Source organism: Pongo pygmaeus, chromosome 10 (assembly GCF_028885625.2).
Source record: "Pongo pygmaeus isolate AG05252 chromosome 10, NHGRI_mPonPyg2-v2.0_pri, whole genome shotgun sequence".
Classification (NCBI taxonomy): domain Eukaryota; kingdom Metazoa; phylum Chordata; class Mammalia; order Primates; family Hominidae; genus Pongo; species Pongo pygmaeus.
This window is the reverse complement of record NC_072383.2, coordinates 7,838,442-7,861,687: the sequence shown is the minus strand read 5'-3', so window position 1 is coordinate 7,861,687 and position 23,246 is coordinate 7,838,442. Positions and strand designations below refer to the sequence as shown.

The 23,246-nt window shown below is 42.9% G+C and overlaps 1 protein-coding gene across 2 annotated transcripts in view; it reads left to right on the top strand.

Moving 5' to 3' along the window:
- Positions 1–17,066, top strand: part of APOBEC1 (apolipoprotein B mRNA editing enzyme catalytic subunit 1) — a 34,964-nt gene extending 17,898 nt beyond the window's left edge. For both annotated transcript variants that reach the window (XM_054444289.1, XM_054444288.1), the window contains 4 exons: positions 11,838–11,865; positions 13,631–14,028; positions 15,331–15,449; positions 16,774–17,066. In XM_054444289.1, coding sequence (XP_054300264.1) covers positions 11,838–11,865; positions 13,631–14,028; positions 15,331–15,449; positions 16,774–16,923 — 695 coding nt within the window. In that variant the 3' untranslated portion in view covers positions 16,924–17,066. The remainder of the gene's footprint in view (positions 1–11,837; positions 11,866–13,630; positions 14,029–15,330; positions 15,450–16,773) is intronic.
- Positions 17,067–23,246: the final 6,180 nt, after the last annotated feature.

Below are 23,246 nucleotides of genomic sequence, written 5' to 3'. Positions count from 1 at the left end.
AATCCCAGCACTTTGGGAGTCCAAGGAGTGTGGATCACTTGAGGCCCAGGGTTCGAGACCAGCCTGGCCAACATGGTGAAACCCTATCTGTACTAAAAATAAAAACATTAGCCAGGCATGGTGGTGCATGCCTGTAGTCCTAGCTACTCAGGAGGCTGAGGCAGGAGGATTGCTTGAACACAGGAGGCAGAGGTTGCAACTGAGATCATGCCATTGCACTCCAGCCTGGGCAACAGAGCAATACTGTCTCAAAAAAATTTTAAAAAAAGTTAAGTAAAAGTACAACTTTTTAAATAACAGTTTAAGGTAACAACAGACGTGCTAGCATGAGAACAGTGTGCTAATTGATAAATGAATTGACAATAACTAATTGATAAATTAGTGCAGAGTAAGTGTTAGAAAAATGCATGGGAGACGAAGAACACTTCAGGCTGAAGGAAATAATTTCAGCTGAGGTAGGATTTGAGCTGGATTCTAAGAGAAGTGTAGACCTAAAAAAAATTTTATTTTATTTTTAGAGACTAGGGGGTGGGTTCACTACTTTGCCCAGCCTGGTCTGGAACTCCTGAGCTCAAGCAATTCTCCACCCTTGGTCTCTCAAAGTACTAGGAATACAGGCATGAGCCACCATGCCTGACCAAATATATATATATATTCTTAAGACTCGCCCTGTTGCTTATGCTGGAGTACAGTGGTGTGATCACTGCTCACTGCTGTCTTGATCTCCTGGGCTCAAGAGATCCTCCCGCCTCAGCTTCCTGGGTAGCTGGGACAACAGGCATGGGCCACCAGCCCTGCTAATTTTTTTGTAGAGATGAGGTCTTGCTTTATTGCTCAGGCTGGTCTTGAACTCCTGGGCTCAAGTGATCCACTAGCCTCGGCCTCCCAAAGTACTGATTACAGGTGTAAGCCACCATGCCAGGCCAGAAGGGCAGACTTTGGATCGACAAAGAAGAGGAGATTCCAGGTTGATTGAATCCTATTGATGAACAGAATCTAAAAGCTTTTATAGAGACTTGTGTCTGGAATACAATGAATAAACTGGTTAGGCTAAAAAAATTTATGTAAACAATTTGCAGTAAGACAAGAAAGCAAATTTGAAGTGTTATTATACTACAGACGACTTTGAATGCCAGGCTCAAGGAATGAAAGTTTTTCTTTATGGTAGAGGGAATATCTTTGGAGAATTTATGAATAGCACAGAGATATGACTAAAATAGTGCTTTAGACACATTTACTTGACATGTGATGGGTTTTGGACTGGAAGCAAGGAGACCAGTTAGAAGACTATTGCAATAGTGTGAGTGTGATGGGGCAGGAGGTAATATAGATATCAGTTTGGAGTTCAAGCAACAATTTATTTTCTCCTTTATGTTCTCCATCTATTAGAATTATTTTTTAAGGTCGGGCGTGGTGGCTTACACCTGTAATCCCAGCACTTTGGGAGGTCAAGGCAGGCAGATCACCTGAGGTAGGGAGTTGGAGACCAGCCTGACCAACATGGAGAAACAACGTCTCTATTAAAAATACAAAATTAGCCGGGTGTGGTAGCACATGCCTGTAATCCCGCTACTTGGGAGGCCAAGGCAGGAGAATCACTTGAACCAGGGAGGCGGAGGTTGTGGTGAGCCGAGATCGCGCCATTGCACTCCAGCCTGGGCAACAAGAGCAAAACTCCATCTCAGGAAAAAAAAAAAAAAAAAAAGAATTCTTTTTTAAGTGGCATACTGGGGGAAAGACCAAACACATTATCTGCCTGTAGTATCTAATACCTTCCCTGGACTTTTCTTATGAAGGTGGTGTGTTCTATACCTCCAACTGTCCCCAGTCATGTGGCTGGTATCTTTGTCTTTGCATCCCAGGAATAATATTGATCAGCGTAGACATAGCATATATCTCACTGTCCCTTTCTGAACTTCTCACTGCTGCTTCAGCTCTTTCAGAGAAAGTGTCTTCCCATCATCAATATGCCTTTTTCCTATGATACGGCCTCTGTTTTTGTAAGGCTCCCTTGGAGTGGATTACTAGTTCAAGGGCCCCAATTTGTACTAAGATCTGAGAAGAACTCATTCCAATGTGCCATCCACCCCCTTCCTCCTTCCTCCCAATGCTCAAATTCCCCATTCCTTCTTTAAAAGTAAGAGATTTGTTCTTCAGGTCACACTTGGAATAGTGTTTCCTGACTTCGTCCTATTTCCTAGATATCTGGCTAATTTCTCATTTTAGTTCCTCTCACCAGCTAGAACCACTCTCCATCTACAAAAAAACCATGCCATGCCTGAGTCCTTTCTACAACTCCTCTACTATCCAGTGCAAATGCATAAAAAGTAACACACACAAACAGGTACACATACAGCCTAGGGTAAAGCATGCTCTGTTTTAAAGGAGGTGTCTCCCAGAGCCTGTGACTCTTCTTTGTTCAAAAATAGCATCTGCGAGTTAAGGTTTGGCAAGGAGCGTGGGATGAATTTCTTGCCTGCATCTCCCCAAATCACCCTTAGAGGTTCAGGCCTTGTCAGTGCCCATTTTATTGCTAGGAACATCCCCAAGGCTCTGAGTCCTGAGAGGCGCAGGTCTCTAAAATCCAGTACTTTCCCTTCAATCATCCCCATGCTCTCTAATGGCTTCTTACACTTAGCATACTATCCAGAGCTGGTAAGGCCCTGTGGCTTACCCCCTCCATTGCTCATCTCCCTCCATTGCGGGTCTTGATCACTCCAACCCAGCCAGGCTGACTTGCTTGCTCTTCCTTGAACAAGTCAAGGTCCACACTTCAGGTTGTTTGCACCTGCTGTTCCCTGTGCTTGGAAAGCTCTCCCCTTCCCTGATGTCCACATGTCTTGCTCTCTAACTTTACATTCAGGTCTCAGCTTTAATGTCCCTCTTTACAGATGTCTTCTCTGACTGCCATCTCTGATATGGTCGATATGGTGCCCCCACCACCTTTTGTCTCCTTCCAGTACTTTTCTTCTTCCTTTTTTTTTGAGACGGAGTCTCTCTTGCTCTGTCGCCCAGGCTGGAGTGCAATGGTGCGATCTTGGCTTACTGTAACCTCCACCTCCCGGGTTCAAGTGATTCTCCTGCCTCAGCCTCCCAAGTAGCTGGGATTACAGGCACGTGCCACCACCCCCAGCTAATTTTTGTATTTTTAGTAGAGATGGGGTTTTGCCATATTGGCCAGGCTGGTCTGTAACTCCTGACCTCAGGTGATCCACCTGCCTTGGCCTCCCAAACTGCTGGGATTATAGGTGTGAGCCACCGTGCCTGGCCGTCTTTTTTCAAATTTTTAATTTTTTTTATTTTTTAAAGACAGGGTCTTGCTCTGTCACCTAGGCTGGAGTGCAATGGTGCGATCATGGCTCAATGTAGCCTCGAACTCCTGGGCTCAAGTGATCCTCCCACTTCAGCCTTCTGAGCAGTTGGGACTACTGGTGCACACCACCATGCCCGGCTAATTTAAAAAAGGTATTGTTTTGTTTTGTTTTGTAGAGATGGGGTCTCGCTCTGTTGCTTAGGGTAGTTTTAATTTCCTAGCCTCAAGCAATCCTCCCGCCAAAGCCCCTTGAAGTGTTGGGATTATAGGCATGAGCTATGGCACCCAGCCAGGGCTTATTTTGACTAAAGCAGAGATGAAGATAATCCCCTCTCCCTGAAGCCCTGTGCATTGGGAATTTAGATGACTGCTCATATCCACATCAATTGTTACTTCCCATCTCTCAATTCTAGTGCTGGACCTACTATTAGGTTCTATACCTAAGAGCAGTAATTGTTGCTTTTTTCTCTTTCCCTTCCAGGTTAGCATGATTCAAAGGGAGAATCTGTGCCCCACTTGAGATCCCTTATGTAGCAGGATTGCGCTGTAAATGTCTTCAGGAACCACTTGGCTCCAGTTGGAGCCTGGTCCTTTTTTGCTAGTTCAATAGGATCTTTCCATATGTTCTTTACAAGTATCTTTTTACACTTATTACTCATTCAGTTATCTTTTCTCCTTCCTCTTGAGTTGTGGTTTAAAATATGTATAATTATAATTATATAAAGATATCTATCTATCTATCTATCATCTATCGTCAAAGATATCCTGGCTTCTCTCCACACTACCAAATACTCTTTATTATTTTTTAATTATAATTTTAATTTCAGATTCATGGGGTACGCGTGCAGATTTGTTACAAGGGTATATTGTGTGATGCTGAGGTTTGGGCTTGTATTGACTCTGCTACCGAGATAGTGAACATAATACCCAATGGGAAGTTTTTCAGCTCTTTACCCTCTCCCTCCCTCAGTCCTTTTGGACTTTCCAGTGTCTATTGTTCCTGTCTCTTTTTTTTTTTTTTTTTTTTGAGACGGAGACTCGCTTTGTCGCCCAGGCTGGAGTGCAGTAGCGTGATCTCGGCTTACTGCAAACTCCGCCTCCCAGGTTCACACCGTTCTCCTGCCTCAGCCTCCGGAGTAGCTGGGACAACAGGTACATGCCACCACGCCTGGCTAATTTTTGTATTTTTAGTAGCGACGAGGTTTCACCATATTGGCCAGGATGGTCTCTATCTCCTGACCTCGTGATCTGCCTGCCTCGGCCTCCCAAAGTGCTAGGATTACAGGTGTGAGCCACTGTGCCCGGCTGTTCCCGTCTTTATGTCCATGTGTACCCAAGGTTTATCTCCCACTTATAAGTGAGAACATGCAATATTTGGTTTTCTGTTTCTGTGTTAATTTGCTTAGGATAATGGTCTCCAGCTGCATCTATGTTGCTGCAAAGGACATGATTTCATTCTTTTGTATAGCTGTATAGTTTTCCATCAAATACCCTTTCTTTCTTTTTTTTTTTTTTTAGACGGAATCTCATTCTGCCACCCAGGCTGGAGTGCAGTGGCACATTCTTGGCTCACTGCAAGCTCTGCCTCCTGGGCTCAAGTGATTCTTGTGCCTCAGCCTCCCGAGTAGCTGGGATTACAAGCATGGGCCACCATGCCTGGCTAGTTTTTTGTATTTAGTAGAGATGGGGTTTCACCATGTTAGTCAGGCTGGTCTCAAACTCCTGACCCTCAGGTGATCCACCCACCTCGGCCTCCCAAAGTGCTGGGATTATAGGTGTGAGCCACTGTGCCTGGCCCAAATACCCTTTCTTTCTTTCTTTCTTTCTTTTTTTTTTGAGACAGAGTCTTGCTCTGTCACCCAAGCTGGAGTGCAGTGGCACAATCTCGGCTCACTGCAACCTCTGCCTCCCAGGTTTAAGCAATTCTCCTGCCTCAGCCTCCAGAATAGCAGGGATTACAGGTGCTCACCACCACACCTGGCTAATTTTTGTATTTTTAGTAGAGACGGGGTTTCACCATGTTGCTCAGGCTGGCCTTGAACTCTTGACCTCATGAACCACCTGCCTTGGCATCCCAAGTGTTGGGATTACAAGCGTGAGCCACCGTGCCTGACCCAAATACCCTTTCTTTAAATTGAAACTTTAATTGGGATAATCATAGATTCGCATATAATTTAAAAAAATAATATGGAGAAATACCTTCCTGCTAGTGAAGTTAAAAAAAACGAACAAACAAAAGACAAAAAAAGGAGAAATTCCTTGTACACTTTCCTCAGTTTCCCCAATGGTTACATTTTGCCAAACTATGGAATAATATCAGAACCAGGATTTTAATATTGAAACAATCCACCAATTTTATTCAGATTTCCCTAGTTTTACTTGTACTCATTTGTGTATTTAGTTCTATGCAATATTGTCACCTAAGTCCATGTATTCACTCCCACAGTGAGCTACTGAATAGTTCCCATAGCACAGATGCCTTTTGTCACCCTTTTATAGTCAAACCCTCCTCCCTTCTGCCCCACCCCATTCCTAACCCTTGACATCCATTAATATGTCCTCATTTCTAAAATTTTATTGTTTCAAAGTGTTATATAAATGGAGTCATATAGTATGCAACCCTGTAAAATTGGCTTTCTTTTATTCAGCATACTTCCCTAGAGAGCCATCCAAGTTGTTGCATGTATCAGTAATTTGTTCCTTTTTATTGCTGAGTAGTATTCCTTGGTATGGATGCACCACAGTTTAAACATTCACCTACTAAAGGACATCTGGGCAGATTCCAGTTTTTAGATATTACAAATAAAACAGCTATGAGCATTCATGAACAGGCTTTTGTGAACCTCTGTTTTCTTTTCTCTGAGATAAATACCTAGGAGTGCAATTGCTGGGTACTATAGTAGTTGCTTTTTTTTTTTTTTTTTTTTTTTTTTGAGACAGAGTCATGCTCTGTCACCCAGGCTGGAGGGCAGTGGCACGATCTCAGCTCACTGCAAGCTCCGCCTTCCAGGTTCACACCATTCTCCTGCCTCAGCCTCCTGAGTAGCTGGGACTACAGGCACCCGCCACCACGCCCGGCTAATTTTTTTTAATTTTTAATTTTTAGTGGAGACGGGGTTTCACCGTGTTAGCCAGGATGGTCTTGATCTCCTGACCTCGTGATCCACCCACCTCAGCCTCCCAAAGTGCTGGGATTACAGGTGTGAGCCACCATGCCCGGCCAGTAGTTGAATCTTTAGTTTTTCTTTTTTTAAATAAATTTGCAAACTGTTTTCCAACATGGCTGTACCAGTTTACATTCCCACCAGCAAAGTATGAGAAATTCAGTTTCTCTGCAACCTTACCAGCACTTGGTGTTTTGCGTGTGTGTGTGCACACACACACATATATACACACACACATATAGCCATTCTGATAGGTGGGTAGGAATATGGCTAGCCCTCTATATGAAAAATAAAACGTCAGAAAGTGTGCAATCCACCTCTCTCCAGCCTTAAAGGTGTAAAAAGCCTCAGATTCACTTCAAAAGTGTTCTGACTTTGGAGACATATTCCAAGGATTGGTTCAACTTAGGTTCTATGTTATGCAACTAAGTGTTCAGCTAACAATTTGGCAGTCATGGCGAGGAAACATACACACTAGGCTCAATTCAAGGGTAGTAAATTAGTACAAAATGCAGTTGGTTCAAATGATTCTGGCTGGGATGCCAAATATATAATTGAGATGTTTATGTTACAAGTATTAGTTCCCTTTTTCCTCTGTTAAATAGCTATTTACACACACACACACACACACACACACACGTATATACAATACACTAGGACACCAAGTGGGTATTTTTGCAACCCAAACTAAAAATCCATAAGCATATGCATGGCAAACCAATTAATATAGATAAGAAAGAGAAGTATTCTTACACAGAAGGCTCTCACCTCCTCAAAATTCCCGAGTTGATGTTTAATGTCAATGATGTTCTTGCCATTGAAATAAACATAAAACAGGCATCTTTCTAACCCTCTGAAAGGCTGCCGTAATAACAATGCTTAACGTTTATTAAGCATCTGCTGCGTCAGGCACCTGGCAAATGTTTTCCATTCGTTGTGTTATGTGAGTCTTCCGACCACCTTGTGGAATAGGCAATCTTAGGATCTACATTTGACAAATGGGGAAACTGAGGTCTAGAGAGGTTAGGAAACTTGCCAAATGTGTTAGAGCAAGTAATTGGCTAAACTGGGATTATAACCCATTTTTCTCTGACCCTAGAGCCTAAGCTCTTGATTGCAACACTGTGTTGCTTCTCCAGACTAGACTGAGGTTCATGGACGCTTTAAATTCATAACCCCCTTTGAGAGTCTGAACGGAGGACATGGTTTTGCCTGGTTTTACTTCCTCATCTGGAGGGTGGGGTCCACATTCCTCTGATGATAAGGGCCAGGAGAGCCATCTAAACAAAGTACTGCTTAGATCACTCCAAAGCCGGGGCCGCTCACACAGCACCCCAGGAAACTGAACCTCTGTCCTTTCCAGCCCAGACTTTCTTCCACGGAGTGACACTGATTAGTTTGTAGGCCAGGTGAGGCATGATTTCATAACCATGGAGTAATCTGACCAGAGTCATGCAGGGGAGCAGCAGGCATGCGGTATATAAATTCTCAAATACACATCTTCCATTTATTTCCTTCTCTCTCTTTTTAAAAATTTTGGCCTAGGCATGGTGGCTCATGCCTGTAATCCCAGCACTTTGGGAGGCTGAAGGAGGAGGGTTTCTTGAGCTCAGGAGTTCGAGACCAACCTGGGCAACACAGCGAGACCATGCCTCCCCAAAAAAAGTAACAAATGAAATAAAATTTTAATTTTTTAAGAGACAGGGTCTCACTGTATTACCCAGGCTAAAGTACAGTGACATAATCATAGCTCACAGTAACCTGGAACTCCTGGGCTCCAGTGATCCTCCCTCCTCAGCCACTCAAGTAGCCACAGGTGTGTGCTAACACACCCTGCTAATTTTACATTTTGTAGGAATGGGGTCTCACTATGTTGCCCAGGCTGGTCTCAAACTTCTGGCTTCAAGAGATCCTCCTGCCTTGGCCTCTCAAAAAGCTGGGATTATAGGTGTGAGCCACTGCACTCAATATACATATAAAATCAAAGCCCCACCAACGCCACCTCCTTTTCTATTTTCCAAACTACTCCACCCCCAGGGTCTGCACCACTCCCTGTGAGGCCCCTCGAAGCTGTCCATTCCCATGTCTACATTAGGCTTCTCTACCCATCGTGTCATAACATTTCCTGTATTTCCATTTCTTTCTTTCTTTTTTTTTTTTTTTAAGGAGTCTTGCTCTGTCACCCAGGCTAGAGTGCAGTGGCATGATCCTGGCTCATTGCAACCTCCGCTTCCTGGGTTCAAGCAATTCTCCTGCCTCAGCCTCCCGAGTAGCTGGGATTACAAGCGCCCGCCACCGCGCCTGGCTAATTTTTGTATTTTTAGTAGAGATGGGGTTTCACCATGTTGGCCAGGCTGGTCTCAAACTCCTGACCTTGTGATCCACCTGCCTCGGCCTCCCACAGTGCTGGGATTACAGGCCTGAGCCACCGCGCCCGGCCCTGTATTTCCATTTCATATCACAGAGACTGACAGGTCATCTGAGCTACTTGGCACCTTGCAATGTTTTCCTAGTGATAAACCCAATGCTAAAGTTAGTTCTTCCACATGTATGCAAAAAATGTAGTGATAAACCCAATGCTAAAGTTAGTTCTTCCACATGATGTATCCCACATCATGCTTGTGGGATCCAAATTACATGACGTACTCGACCTTAACTTTCTGATTTAGTGTATAGACAACAAGTGGTATTCAACTGACATCCTTTGTTTGATTATCTTTTTTCTCCAGTTCTGTTTTTTAATGCAAGCCAATTTTTCTTCAAATTATTTTTCTACTTATTTATAAATAAATACTTGAAGTCGAACATACTATATTAGTTTACTGTCAGCTTTGTTCTTCATATGTTAACTCCTTAAAAAACAGGATTTTAAATTGTTGATTTGCTAAAATTAATTCTCTAGGGCTTACTCTTTTACTAGGAGACCATCTGGTACAGTGAAAAGAACTTTGGCATCAGGCTGGGCGTGGTGGCTCATGTCTGTAATACTAGCACTTTGGGACGCCGAGGCATGGGGATCACTTGAACCCAGGAGTTCAAGACCAACCTGGGCAACATGGTACAACCTCATCTCTACAAAAAGTATCTGGGCGAAGTGGCGTGCGCCTGTAGTCCCAGCTACCTGGGAGGCTTGAGATTGGGAGGCGGAGGTTGCAGTAAGCCAAGGTCGCACCATTGCACTACAGCCTGGGTGACGGGAGTGAAACACTGTCTCAAAAAAAGAAAAAAAATGCCATCAGATATGTTGATAGAATTACCATTTCTTTTCTTTGAGACGGAGTTTCACTATTGTTACCCAGGTTGGAGTGCAATGGCATGATCTTGGCTCACTGCAACCTCTGCCTCCTGGTTTCAAGCAATTCTCCTGCCTCAGCCTCCCAAGTAGCTGGGATTACAGGTGTCTGCCACCACGCCCAGCTAATTTTTGTATCTGTAGTAGAGATGGGGTTTCATCATGTTGGTCAGGCTGGTCTTGAATTCCTGATCTCAGATGATCTACCTGCCTCGGCCTCCCAAAGTGCTGGGATTACAGGCGTGAACCACCATGCCTGGCTGACAAAATATTTTAATGGTTAAATGTTTTTTGAAGTGTATAAAGATGCTACTGCTATTGGATTTCATCATAAGATCTAAGGCATAAGCAAAAAAGAGAAAGGTTAAATAAGGTAGAAAAATAAAGAAGGGGACTAGGCCTGGTGACTTACACCTGTAATCCCAGCACTCTGGGAAGCCAACGTGGGAGAATCTCTTGAGGCCAGGAGGTCAAAACTAGCCTGAGCAACATAGTGAGACCCCTGTCTCTACAAAAATAAAAATAAAAGCAAAAATAAAAATAAATTAGCCAGGCAAGGTGCTGTGCCTGCAGTCCTAGCTACTCTGGAAGCTGAGGTGGGAGGATCACTGGAGCCCAGGAGTTCAAGGCTACAGTGAGCCATGATTGCACCACTGCACTCCCACCTGGGTGACAGAGTGGGACCCTATCTCTATTTAAAAAAAGAAAGAAACAAAGAAAGACAAAGATAGAAATAAGGAAGGAAGGAAAGAAGGAAGGAAGGAATAAATGAAGGATGGAAGGAAGGAAGGAAAGAAGAAAAAAGAAAGAAAGAATAGAAGGAAGGAAGGAAAGAAAGACGAAAGAAGAGAAGAAAGAAGAAAAAGAAGGAAGGGGAAAATATGTTTGTAGTGGACAGTAGTGAAGTTCATTTAATCATTTATTCAGTAATTTATTCAAATCTATTGCTAACTAACAAGTTTCAGGCAGTGTGATAGGGTCTGGAACAAAATGTACAAAATCCATATCTCACGTAATTTACAATTCAGTGTTATTACAGGTGTGTAAACAGGCAATCATGATATAGAATGATAATGACTATGATGAAGGAAGTACAGGAGACTATGAGGTCACATAGAAATTACACCTAGGAGCCTTTATTATTTAAATTTAAATTTATTTTTATTTTTAATTATTTACTTTTTTGAGACAGAGTCTCGCTCTGTCGCCCAGGCTGGAGTGCAGTGGCGCTATCTCGGCTCACTGCGAGTTCCGCCTCCCAGGTTCATGTCATTCTCCTGCCTCAGCCTCCTGAGTAGCTGGGATTACAGGCATGCGCCACCACGCCCAGCTAATTATTTTTTTGTATTTTTAGCAGAGACGGGGTTTCTCCATGTTGGTCAGGCTAGTCTCGAACTCCCGACCTCAGATGATCTGCCCACCTCGGCCTCCCAAAGTGCTGGGATTACAGGCGTGAGCCACCATGCCCGGCCTATTTTTAATTTTTATTTTTGAGACAGAGTTTTGCTCTTTTGCCCAGGCTGGAGTGCAATGGCGCGATCTTGGCTCACTGCAACCTCCTCTCCCCAGGTTCAAGTGATTCTCCTGCCTCAGCCACCTGAGTAGCTGGGATTATAGGTGCCTGCGACCACACCTGGCTAATTTTTGTATTTTTAGTAGAGACAGGGTTTCGCCATGTTGGCCAGGCTGGTCTCGAACTCCTGACCTCAGGTGATCCACCTGCCTTGGCCTCCCAAAGTGCTAGAATTACAGGCGTGAGCCACCGCGCCCAGCCTCTAAGAGCCTTTAAGAAATGACTTTCCTATTGTGCTTAATCATTTTTGTTGAAGTCTTAAGGCAGACTACCTTGTTTGGGATTGGGCATCTGGGAAAACAGATTTTGGTAGAGTCCTTAAAAATCTTGCTTTTCTTGGGTACAATGAGCTGGTCCAATACAATTAATCCATGAGAGAATCTTCAAATTCCATTTTCTGAGATGATTTGCAGGTTTGGAATAATAGAGCACTTTTTCTTAGCAACTCATTTGATATTTGAGTGTTGTTTGACATAATCATATCTTGGTCAACAGGTCCTTCAACCGGTGACCCCACTCTGAGGTAAGAATAATACTATCACAGTGCCCATTTAATTTGATCAAGAATCAATGGGTATTTAAGAGCTGTGCATGGTGGCACATGCGCCTATAGTCCCAGCTACTCAGGAGGCTGAGGCAGGAGTGGGAGGATCGCTTGAGCCCAGGAGGTCAAGGCTGCAGTGAGCTATGATTACACCACTGCACTGCAGCCGGAGTAACAGACTGAGACCCTGTCTCAAACAAAAAAAAAAAAAAAAAAAAAAAAGGAACTGTGGATATAGCTTTCTTTATTGTTCCTTTTCTCTTTTGCCATTTTCCATTCTTTCTTTCATTTTTGCCCTTTCCAATTTCATTTTCTATGGTTATTGTTTTTTGTATCTTTGCTCTTATGTCTTTTGATCTCTTTAAATAAATGATTTTCTAGCTTGCTTATCTGTTACTGTCTTACGATTTCTCTTCTTTTTTTAAATCGCATGCTTTTATAGCCATTAGTGAAATACCTGGGAAACTCATTTGTCACTTTAACTTCATCTTCATTTTATAATGTCTGTCCATTTTTCTGACATGTGACAGGGAAGTCATGTCAAGGAATATATTATCTCGTGATAGGTGGAAGGATTGATCTATGTAATAAATAAATGTGATACTTTAGGGATGAGTGGGAACTATTAGGATGTGATAAGCTTGTGACTTAACCATATTGCAAAGAAGAGTCTGCAGCTCAATTCTGAGTTTCCCTTGAGTCATGGCTTTCAGACATAGAGAGTGTTAAATCTAAAGACACCACTGAGAGCAATTAGAATTTCTTTCTTATAGGAGTTAGTATATAGAATCCTAATGTGGAAGAATCTTGAGGCTAAATTGCTCTTTTGTCTGTTCTTGACAATACAATCTTGTTGGCAGTTTGAGGCTTCAACACTTGAGAAAATCTGGTTAGAGTCCATTGAGGAATAGAAAAGATAAGGATTGGAACATGGCACCTCTAGGTGTAAAATAGAAAAGTTAGAATATAGCTAGGCGTGGTGGGGCACAGCTGTAGTCTCAGCTACTCAGGAGGCTGAGGCAGGAGAGTAGCTTGAGTCCAGGAGGGGAGACCAGGCTGGCCAGCTTAGAGAGACCATGTCTCAAAAAAAAAAAAAAAAAAAAAAAAAAGGGTTAGAATATAATGAAGGAAACTTTAAAAGAGAAACAAAGACACACTTATACCTGAATTCAAGACTAAAACATAATGGTATTAGAGAGTGGTCACCAAATAATGTGACTGGGGGAAAAAACCTGTGCACTATGTTTGTGAGAAAAAAAATCTGATAATTCAAACAGACCTCTTCAGATAACTTTGAGACATATACTAGAAAAAGAAGTTTCCTCAGATGTTATGTCTCAGATTAGCCTGATAGAAGAGGGGAGCAGAGGCTGGGCGTGGTGGCTCACGCCTGTAATCCCAGCACTTTGTGAGGCTTAGGTGGGCGAATCACGAGGTCAGGAGTTCAAGACCAGCCTGGCCAACATGGTGAAACCCCATCTCTACTAAAAATACAAAAAATTAGCTGGACATGGTGGCAGGAGCCTGTAATCCCAGCTACTCGGGAAGTTGAGGCAGAAAAATCACTTAAACCTGGGAGGCAGAGGTTGTGGTGAGCTGAGATTGCACCACTGCACTCCAGTCTGGGCAACAGTGTGAGACTCCATCTTAAAAAAAAAAAAAAAAAAGAAGAGGGGAGCAGGAAAAGATTTCTAAGATCTCTCTAAATATGGCATGACAGCGTGGGCTGCTTTTTGTATTTCAGGAGAAGAATCGAATCCTGGGAGTTTGATGTCTTCTATGACCCCAGAGAACTTCGTAAAGAGACCTGTCTGCTCTACGAAATCAAGTGGGGCATGAGCTGGAAGATCTGGCGAAGCTCAGGCAAAAACACCACCAATCACGTGGAAGTTAATTTTATAAAAAAATTTACGTCAGAAAGACGTTTTCACTCATCCATCAGCTGCTCCATCACCTGGTTCTTGTCCTGGAGTCCCTGCTGGGAATGCTCCCAGGCTATTAGAGAGTTTTTGAGTCAGCACCCTGGTGTCACTCTAGTGATCTATGTAGCACGGCTTTTTTGGCACATGGATCAACGAAATCGGCAAGGTCTCAGGGACCTTGTTAACAGTGGAGTAACTATTCAGATTATGAGAGCATCAGGTAAAAACAGTAAACAAAGAAACTTCATTGTTTACAACAGACTGTGGTGATAGTAGCTGTTTTTAGGCCAGAAGATTGGTTAGCCCAGGCTGGAAGTCTCAGAAGTAAAAGTCCAAAATAATGTCATAAAGGACTAGGTCTGAAATTCATGACAAGGAAAGTTACAAAAATACAACTCCTGGCTATGCATGGTGGCTCATGCCTGTAATCCCAGAACTTTGGGAGGCCAAGGCAGGAGGATCACTTGAAACCAGGAGTTCAAGATCAGCCTGGGCAACATAGTGAGACCCCATCTCTAAAAAAAATTTAAAAATCAGGCCGGGTGCGGTGGCTCACGCCTGTAATCCCAGCACTCTGGGAGGCCGAGGTGGGCGGATCATGAGGTCAGGAGATGAAGGCCATCCTGGCTAACACAGTGAAACCCCGTCTCTATTAAAAAATACAAAAAAATTAGCCGGGCGTGGTGGCGGGTGCCTGTAGTCCCAGATACTCGGGAGGCTGAGGCTGGAGAACGGCATGAACCCAGGAGGCGGAGCTTGCAGTGAGCCGGGGTCGCGCCACTGCACTCCAGCCTGGGTGACAGAGCGAGACTCTGTCTCAATAAATAAATAAATAAAATAAAATAAATAAAATTAAATTAAAAAAATCAGACAGCCGTGGCGGCATGCACCTGTAAAGGCTGAGGTAGGAAGATCTCCTGAGCCCAGAAGTTCAAGGCTGCGGTGAGCTATGATTGGACCACTGCACACTGGCCTAGTTGACAGAGTGAGACCGTGTATCAAAAAACAAAAACAAAAACACACAACAACAACTCTTTTTTTTTTTTTTTGAGATGGAGTCTCGCTCTGTTGTCCAGGCTGGAGTGCAGTGGTGCGAACTCGGCTCACTGCAAGCTCCACCTCCCGGGTTCATGCCATTCTCCTGCCTCAGCCTCCTGAGTACCTGGGAATACAGGCGCCCGCCACCACGCTCAGCTAATTTTTTCTATTTTTTGTAGAGACGGGGTTCCATCGTCTTAGTCAGGATGGTCTCGATCTCCTGACCTGTGACCAACCCGCCTCGGCCTCCCAAAGTGCTGGGATTACAGGCGTGAGCCACTGCGCTTGGCCAACAACTCTTTTCTCTAGTCTTGCCTCTCAGCCATCTTTAAATGAACTGCTTTATTCTTTTTAGGGAGTCTAATGTCCAGCAGCAACTAGACCAGAGACTAGAGGCTTTCTATATGGTAAACTAGGTTGGGGATCTTCTTAAGTAATTTGCCATTGTTGCTTGTTGAATGAGCCAAGATTTGTGTTTCCTTAGAGTATTATCACTGCTGGAGGAATTTTGTCAACTACCCACCTGGGGATGAAGCTCACTGGCCACAATACCCACCTCTGTGGATGATGTTGTATGCACTGGAGCTGCACTGCATAATTCTGGTAAGTCACTTTAGCGACACAAATGCTGATGCAAAAAGAAGCATCCTTCTTCAAAGTCCTTTCCTGAGAATTTTGACTCATATCTTCTTTTTGACATTTATATTAAGATTTAGTTATTTAACTAGCTAGCACCTCTTAAGAAAATCTCAGAGCCAGGTATGGTGGTGCACACCTGTAGTCCCAGCTACGCAGGAAGCTTGAGTCTAGGAGTTGCAAGCTGCAGTGAGCTATGATCACACCAATATGCTCCAGCCTGCGTGGTATAACAGGATCCTGTTTCTAAAAAACAGCTGGGTACAGTGGCTCATGCCTGTAATCCAAGCACTTTGGGAGGCCAAGATGGGAGGATTGCTTGAGGCCAGGAGTCTGAGACCAGCCTGGCCAACATAGTGAGACCCCCTCTCTAAAAACAAGAAAATTATGTATCAAACAAACTAAACAAGCAAACAAACAAACAACATCTAAGCCTAAGAACAAGAAGTATGTTTGTGGGAAGTAAGTGGGAGAAGGGAATTTGGGTAAACCGATCTAAGATATGGGTGGTCCCTGTATTAATTACATTTTATCATTTTTATTCTTCTTTTATTATTACCATCTTTCAAGCCACAGGGTCTCGCTGTGTTGCCTAGGCTGGGGTGTAGTGGCTATTCACAGGCATCATCACAGCACACCACAGCCTCAAACTCCGAATTCCTAGCCCCAAGCAATCCTCTGACCTCAGCCTCCTGGGTAGCTAGAACTACAGGCATGTGTCATCATGTCTGGCTTTATCATTATTACTGTTCTTGTTACTACAACACATATTGGCTCTACTGTATTTCAGATATTCTCCTTTCCCTTATTAGTGTGTGTAATCTTATTGAATGTACGTGTTCCATTGGATTCTCTTGAAAGTAGTTCAGGCCGGGTGCAGTGGCTCATGCTTGTAATCCCAGCACTTTGGGAGGCAGAGGGGAGTGGATGGCTTGAGCCCAGAAGTTGGAGACCAGCCTGGGCAACATGGCGAAACCACATCTCAACAAAAACACAAAAAAATTAGCTGGGTGTGGTGGTGCGTGCCTGTAGTCCCAGCTACTTGGGAGGCTGAGGTGGGAGAATTGTTTGAGCCTAGGAGGTTGAGGCTGCAGTGAGCTGTGATTGCACCACTGCACTCCAGCCTGGGTGAATGCAGTGAGTCCAGAACAAGACTCTGTCTGGGGAAAAAAAAAAAAAAGAAGAAATAGTTAAATCGTCTTCCAACTGACATTTTCAAATGTTTGTGGTGATAATATTATTAATTAAAATATTTAACCTAAGGATTAAATGTAATCCTTTTTTATTCCAGAGTCTTCCACCCTGTTTAAAGATTTCAAGAAGATGGCAAAATCATCTTGCATTTTTCAGACTTCATCTTCAAAACTGCCATTACCAAATGATTCCACCACACATCCTTTTAGCTACAGGGCTGATACATCCATCTGTGACTTGGAAATGAATAGAATGATTCCATGTGTGTACTGATTCAAGAACAAGCAATGATGACCCACTAAAGAGTGAACGCCATTTAGAATCTAGAAATGTTCACAAGGTACCCCAAAACTCTGTAGCTTAAACCAACAATAAATATGTATTACCTCTCACAGTTTCTGTGGGTAAGGAATTTAGAAGCAGCTTATCTGTATGTTCCCGTCTCAGGTGCCCCACGAGGTTGCAGTCAAGATGGCAGCCAGCCCTGCAATCATTTGAGGGCTTGACTGAGGCTGGAGAATGTGCTTCCCAGGTGGCAAGCTCAGATGGCTGGCAAGTTTGTGCTAGTGGCTGGTAGAAGGTTTCAGTTTCTTGCCACATAGGCTTCTCCACAGGGTTGCTTAAATAACCTCAGGACATGGCAGTTGGCTTCCTACAGATTAAGTTACCTTTTGAAAAATTACCTGTAGAGATGGAGTTTTGCCATGTTGCCCAGGCTGGTCTCAAAGTCCTGGACCGAAGTGATCCACCAGCCTCGGCCTCCCAAAGTGCTGGGATTACCAGTGTGAGCCACCATACCTGGCCCAGAGCAAGTGATCGAAGAGAGACCGAGGTGGAAATTTCCATGACTTTGATGACTTCATCTTGGAATCACACCCCTATTTCTTCTGCAGTATTCTATTTGTCACACAGGCCAGCCATGATTCAGAGTAAGAGGGGACTTATACACAAGGATTTGAAACTCAGGACATGAAAATCACTGGAAGCCATCTTGGATTTTCCCTGTAGGGGCTTTCTCTGTTTTCAGACAAATAATTACATGGAACTAATTTCTGAAGACACAGCTAGAGGGAAACAAAAGACAAAGTAGTAGCATCTATTTTTATTTGTTTCTTAATTAGAATATCATAAGACGTATAGGTGATTTATAGAGGACTGGATGACCAGATGCAGAGAGGAGCCACCCTCTCCATGAGAGCTTCGGAGACCTGCAGAAACATTGCACGACTTGCCTGCGGAAGCTGTTTGATAGGAATTCTCATTGGTTTACAGAAATAATATTGGTTAGTGATTGGCTATACATGGTGTCCAGCACAGGGCATTTTGTGGCTGCTTGGTGTCAGTCTAGAGCCCATGCTGCAAGGGGCTTTAAGAGGTAATTAGCTCAAGCAGAGAGTGAGATGTGATTGCTGTCACTTTTTTTTTTTAAGTTTTTTTTTTTTTTTTTTTTTTTTTTTTGAGACAGAGTCTCACTCTGTTGCCTAGGCTGGAGTGCAGTGGCACAATCTCTGGCTCACTGCAAGCTCCGCCTCCCAGGTCCAAGCGATTCTCCTGCCTCAGTCTCCCGAGTAGCTGGGACTACAGGCGCCTGCCACCATGCCCAGCTAATTTTTTGTATTTTTAGTAGAGACGGGGTTTCACCGTGTTAGCCAGGATGGTCTTGATCTCCTGACCTCATGGTCCACCGGCCTTGGCCTCCCAAAGTGCTGGGATTACAGGCGTGAGTCACTGCACCTGGCCTGCTGTCACATTTTAAATGTTCCTCTGGGCTTGATAATTTAAAGGAGCTCACATTCCTCAGATAAAATGTTCATTTTCTTTCTCAAACCTAAATATAATATTAACCACCGCTATTAATAATAGGATGAGAAGGGCCAAATCAGACACAATTACAAAAAACTCTTAGCCTACTCATCAATTACTCATATAAGCTGAATAACAGCAATTCTAATTTATAACTCCTTTATAATAATATTAAATCTACTAATGAGGCTGGGCGCGTTGGCTCATGCCTGTAATCCTAGCACTTTGGGAGGTTGAGGAGGGCGGATCACTTGAGGTCAGGAGTTCGAGACCAGCCTGGCCAACATGGTGAAACCCAGTCTCCACTAAAAATACAAAAATTAGCTGGGCGTGGTGGTGCACGCCTGTAATCCCAGCTACTTAGGAAGCTGAGGCAGGAGAATCGCTTGAACCTGGGAGGCGGAGGTTGCAGTGAGCCGAGATTGCACCATTGCACTCCAGCCTGTGGGACAAGAGTGAAACTCCATCTCAAAAAATAAATAAATAAATAAATAAATAATTTACTAATGAGAGAAGAGAGTGAAAAGTACCAGTTAGGCAGATAGCTAGGACACGTCCTTGGTAGAATTCCTTTCTAACAAAGAAACAGCTTGAAAGATCAAGTTGCAAGTACAGATCAGGGGGCAAGGTCCACCATAAAAATGCCTTCTGTATAACTAACAAGGGTCACATATACATGATAGGCTTCAGTGAACACATCCCTTTCTTTTTTTGGACATACTCAGATAAGGGAGCTTGCATGAGGGCGGAGGGCTTACTTGAAAGGTACCTGCAGCTGCACACATAAGGGGAGTTATATAGAACCAGACATGTCCACAATGGAGAATTCCATCCCGTAACACATGCATAGTAAGGGAAATTAAACCACATAGAGTCACTTAGGCTAAGAATATACATGTGCACTAAAAGGACAGGGCCAGGAATTCAAAGGAGCTGTCAGAAATTCACACCTTATGCAAATGAAGCACCTAGCCCTAACTGTTTTTTTATGCCTTATGTAAATGAAACATCCCTCCTACCAACCTGTTTATAAAAGGCTTTGTATTCAACTGCAGAACGACAACCCTCTTTCGGGCCCCCTCTTTGCTGTGGGGAGCTTTGTCCTTTCACTTATTAAACTCTTGCTCCAACCTCACCCTTATGTCCATGCTCCTTAATTTTCTCTGTTGGTCCTGAGACAAATAACTCTGGGTCCTACTTCAAACAACAAAATCAAAACATAGTGGTGCATTGGCAAGACTGCAACATGAATTTGTAATTTATATGATGTCAACATCAACTATGTTCATGTTATCTAAATATATGTACCACAGCATTATCATCATACACATGAAACAAATTATCACTCTAAGCAACCACAATCTGTTACCTTATTTTCCTTAAGAAGTCTACCATCACTTACTGAATTTTTACCTAAATGAATTATTATAAATGTCAAAGAACAATAGTATTATCATACCAACATATGTAGCTATCATAGCATTATTTAGTTTATATTTTTATGTATGACTGATTTACCCTACATCACTTACAATATTGCCAACCACCAACAACATAAAAACAAAATGCCCGGTCAAGAAAACAAACAAAATAGCCTTTTAATCACCACTTATGGTATTATCAACCCTTTCTTTCCCCCTTGCACAAATATTTTTAGCATTGGATTAAGAATTTAGGTTAGCCAGTACAAGAACCCTCAAAACCTTAAGCAAGTATGTTTGACTTAATTCCTGAAAAAATAGGGGTTGTAAAACTTTATCTTACATTAATTGAATGCTAATAAAACATTTTTATGAAGCAAAAGCCTCATTAGACTGGTAGGCTCCAACCTCATGAAAATTTAGTTAGTAGCTAAATATCCTAACCAACTGACTTTAATTTACCTTTCCCTCCCTGGAGGAAAAAAGGCAAGAGAATCTCCCCGCTTCTGCCCCCCACACTCCAGAATTGAAGTTGCTCTGTTAACCTTGCAAATTCAGTGTGAAATTTCACCTCATGACTTGGTAAAAAGAGGGTTTAATCTTTTTTTTTTTTTTTTCTTTGAGACGGAGTCTTGCCCAGGCTGGAGTGCAGTGGCAAGATCTCAGCTCACTGCAACCTCCGCCTCCCGGGTTCAAGTGATTCTTCTGCCTCAGCCTCCCGAGTAGCTGGGACTAAAGGCGGGCGTCACCACACCTGGCTAATTTTTGTATTTTTAGTAGAGATGGGGTTTCACCATATTGGCCAGGCTGGTCTCGAACTCCTGACCTCATAGTCTGCCCACCTTGGCCTCCCAAAGTGCTGGGATTACAGGCGTGAGCTACCAGGCCTAGCTCTAATCTCTGTCTTTAGATTTACAGACTAATGCTTACTCAGCCATTTTTGCCTTGCTTTTTCCTATGTTCATTAATTGTTGATTATTCTCAACAAACCACAAAGACATTGGCACATTATATTTACAATTTGGTGTCTAAGCCAGAATAGTGGGGACTGTCCTCCATTTTCTTTTTTTTTTTCAATTTTTATTTTTATTTAAGTTCTAGGGGTTCAGGATATGTCCATACTGAATTGAGTCAACCAGGAGCTATGTATGAGGAGATGATCAAACTGTAATGTTATTATTGCTGCCTATACATTTGTAATAATAATCTTTTTATGGTTTTACCTATTATAATCAATGGATTCAGTAATTGATTAATTCCATTAATAACTGGGGCACCAGATAAAGCATTCCCAGGAATACATAATAGGTTTCTGACTTCAGCCCCTATCATTCCTTCTCTTGCAATAGTCTAAGCTGCTGCTAAACAGAGTGAACGTTCTACCCATTTGTTTTCTTTAAAAAGGAGATAAAAGGCTGGGCGCAGTGGCTCACGCCTGTAATCCCAGCACTTTGGGAGGCCAAGGCAGGCAGATCACAAAGTCAGGAGTTCAAGACCAGCCTGGACAACATGGTGAAACCCCGTCTCTACTAAAAATACAAAATTTAGTTGGGCATGGTGGTGCGTTCTTGTAATCCCAGCTACTCGGGAGGCTGAGGCAAAAGAATCACTTGAACCCAGGAAGCAGAGGTTGCAGTGAGCCAAGATCACACCACTGCACTCCAGCCTGGGCTACAGAGTAAGACTCCATCTCAAAAAAAAAAAAAAAAAAAAAGAGATCAAGTATGATTTCATGAATCACATGGTTTATTGTCATACAAAAAGAATTTTTTCACAATACCTAAAGAGGGGAAGAATAACAGGAAGAAATTTCACTGGAAATACACTCAATACATGAGGTACGTTAGCCACATAGTTCCAATTTTGGTAGAATCCAGTGATTAAAGCCTAGTTGCTCCATTAGGCTGGAAGCAGGCCTCTGTGGAAAGTAAAATCTAATTGAAGTTTAAGATGTATCTTTATGTGGAATGTTCTCAGAGACAAATGATGCCTAAGGTCCCTCAACCAGTGGGCCACGTGTTGGCGGAATGAGGTTTCAGAGATTAGCCCAAAGGCTATCACAGTGAGGCTTTGCCACAGTCTGAGCTGTCAAAGTGTCTGTCAAAATCTTGGGTTTATATGTATTTTGGAGTCTAGTAGTTGAGGTCAATTACTCACATATGTGGTCTGATGAGGTGTGACATAATACTCTTGCAGGGAGGGGGAATTACAATCTATGTTCTTATCACAGCAATACATATATCCCTCATGTAGCAAGCTGTGGAAGTAGAATCATTTTAAAGCTTTAAAACAGCACTTTTAGCTGGAAATGTAGCCCAGGGAGGAGCCTCTGTATATCAAACCATTTTCTCATTACACTTAGCAGGTATTTCATCAATGTTAGGTGCTACTAATTTTATCACAACAACTATTAATATACAACCACAAATTATATCTCAATGTCAAAAATCATCATTTATTTGAGCTGCATTTATTACAGCTGTGCTTTTGCTACTTTCTCTTCCAGTTTTAGCATTGATATTACTATACCTGTGCTATTCACAAACATAACCTTAATACTGCTGTTTTATCCCACAAGAAGAGGCGACTCAATTTTATATCAATGTTGTTTTCTGATTCTTTCTCTCACAGAAGTTTATATTGTTATTTTACTCAGATGTAGAAGAGTTTCACATGTAACATATTCGGTTAATAGGAATAGTCTAAACCATGATATCTATTGGTTTCTTAAGATTCACTGTATAAGCCTGATACGGTTTAGATGTTTGTTCCCTCCAAATCTCATGGTGAAATGTGATTCCCAATGCTGGAGGTGGATCCTAATGGTGATATGGCTCTGATGAACGGAGGAACACCAGGGTCTTTGGTCTCCTGCTGATTTAGATAAAACAACACGGAAACACATGGAGTGGTTTTAAGGAGTAGAGAGTTTAATAGGCAGGAAAGAAGGAAGAAACTCTCCTGTACAAGACAGAGGGAGTGAGCCTCCAAGGGAGAAACCTCGTGTGTGGTAGGGAAGTAGTTGGTTATATTAGGAAACTGGAGGAGGAGGTGTCTGATTTGCATAGGGCCCAAGGGATTGGTTTGATCAGGTGCGTCATTCACGTAGACCTCAAAAAACCCTGGCACTCCCACCTTAGCCCTTTAATATCCAAATGCAGGCCACCATGATGTCCTGAGCATGTGTGAGTTATCTGGAGGTGGCCATGACACTTGGCACATGTGGTGACAATGAGAAGAGGGTGGGAATTGCCATGTTGGGTGGACCTAGTTGCTAATCACTGGCATTTGCATATCAAACTTGCCGGCCTGGTTTTTCAAGCTGCCTGTTAGAAAAGAAATGGTT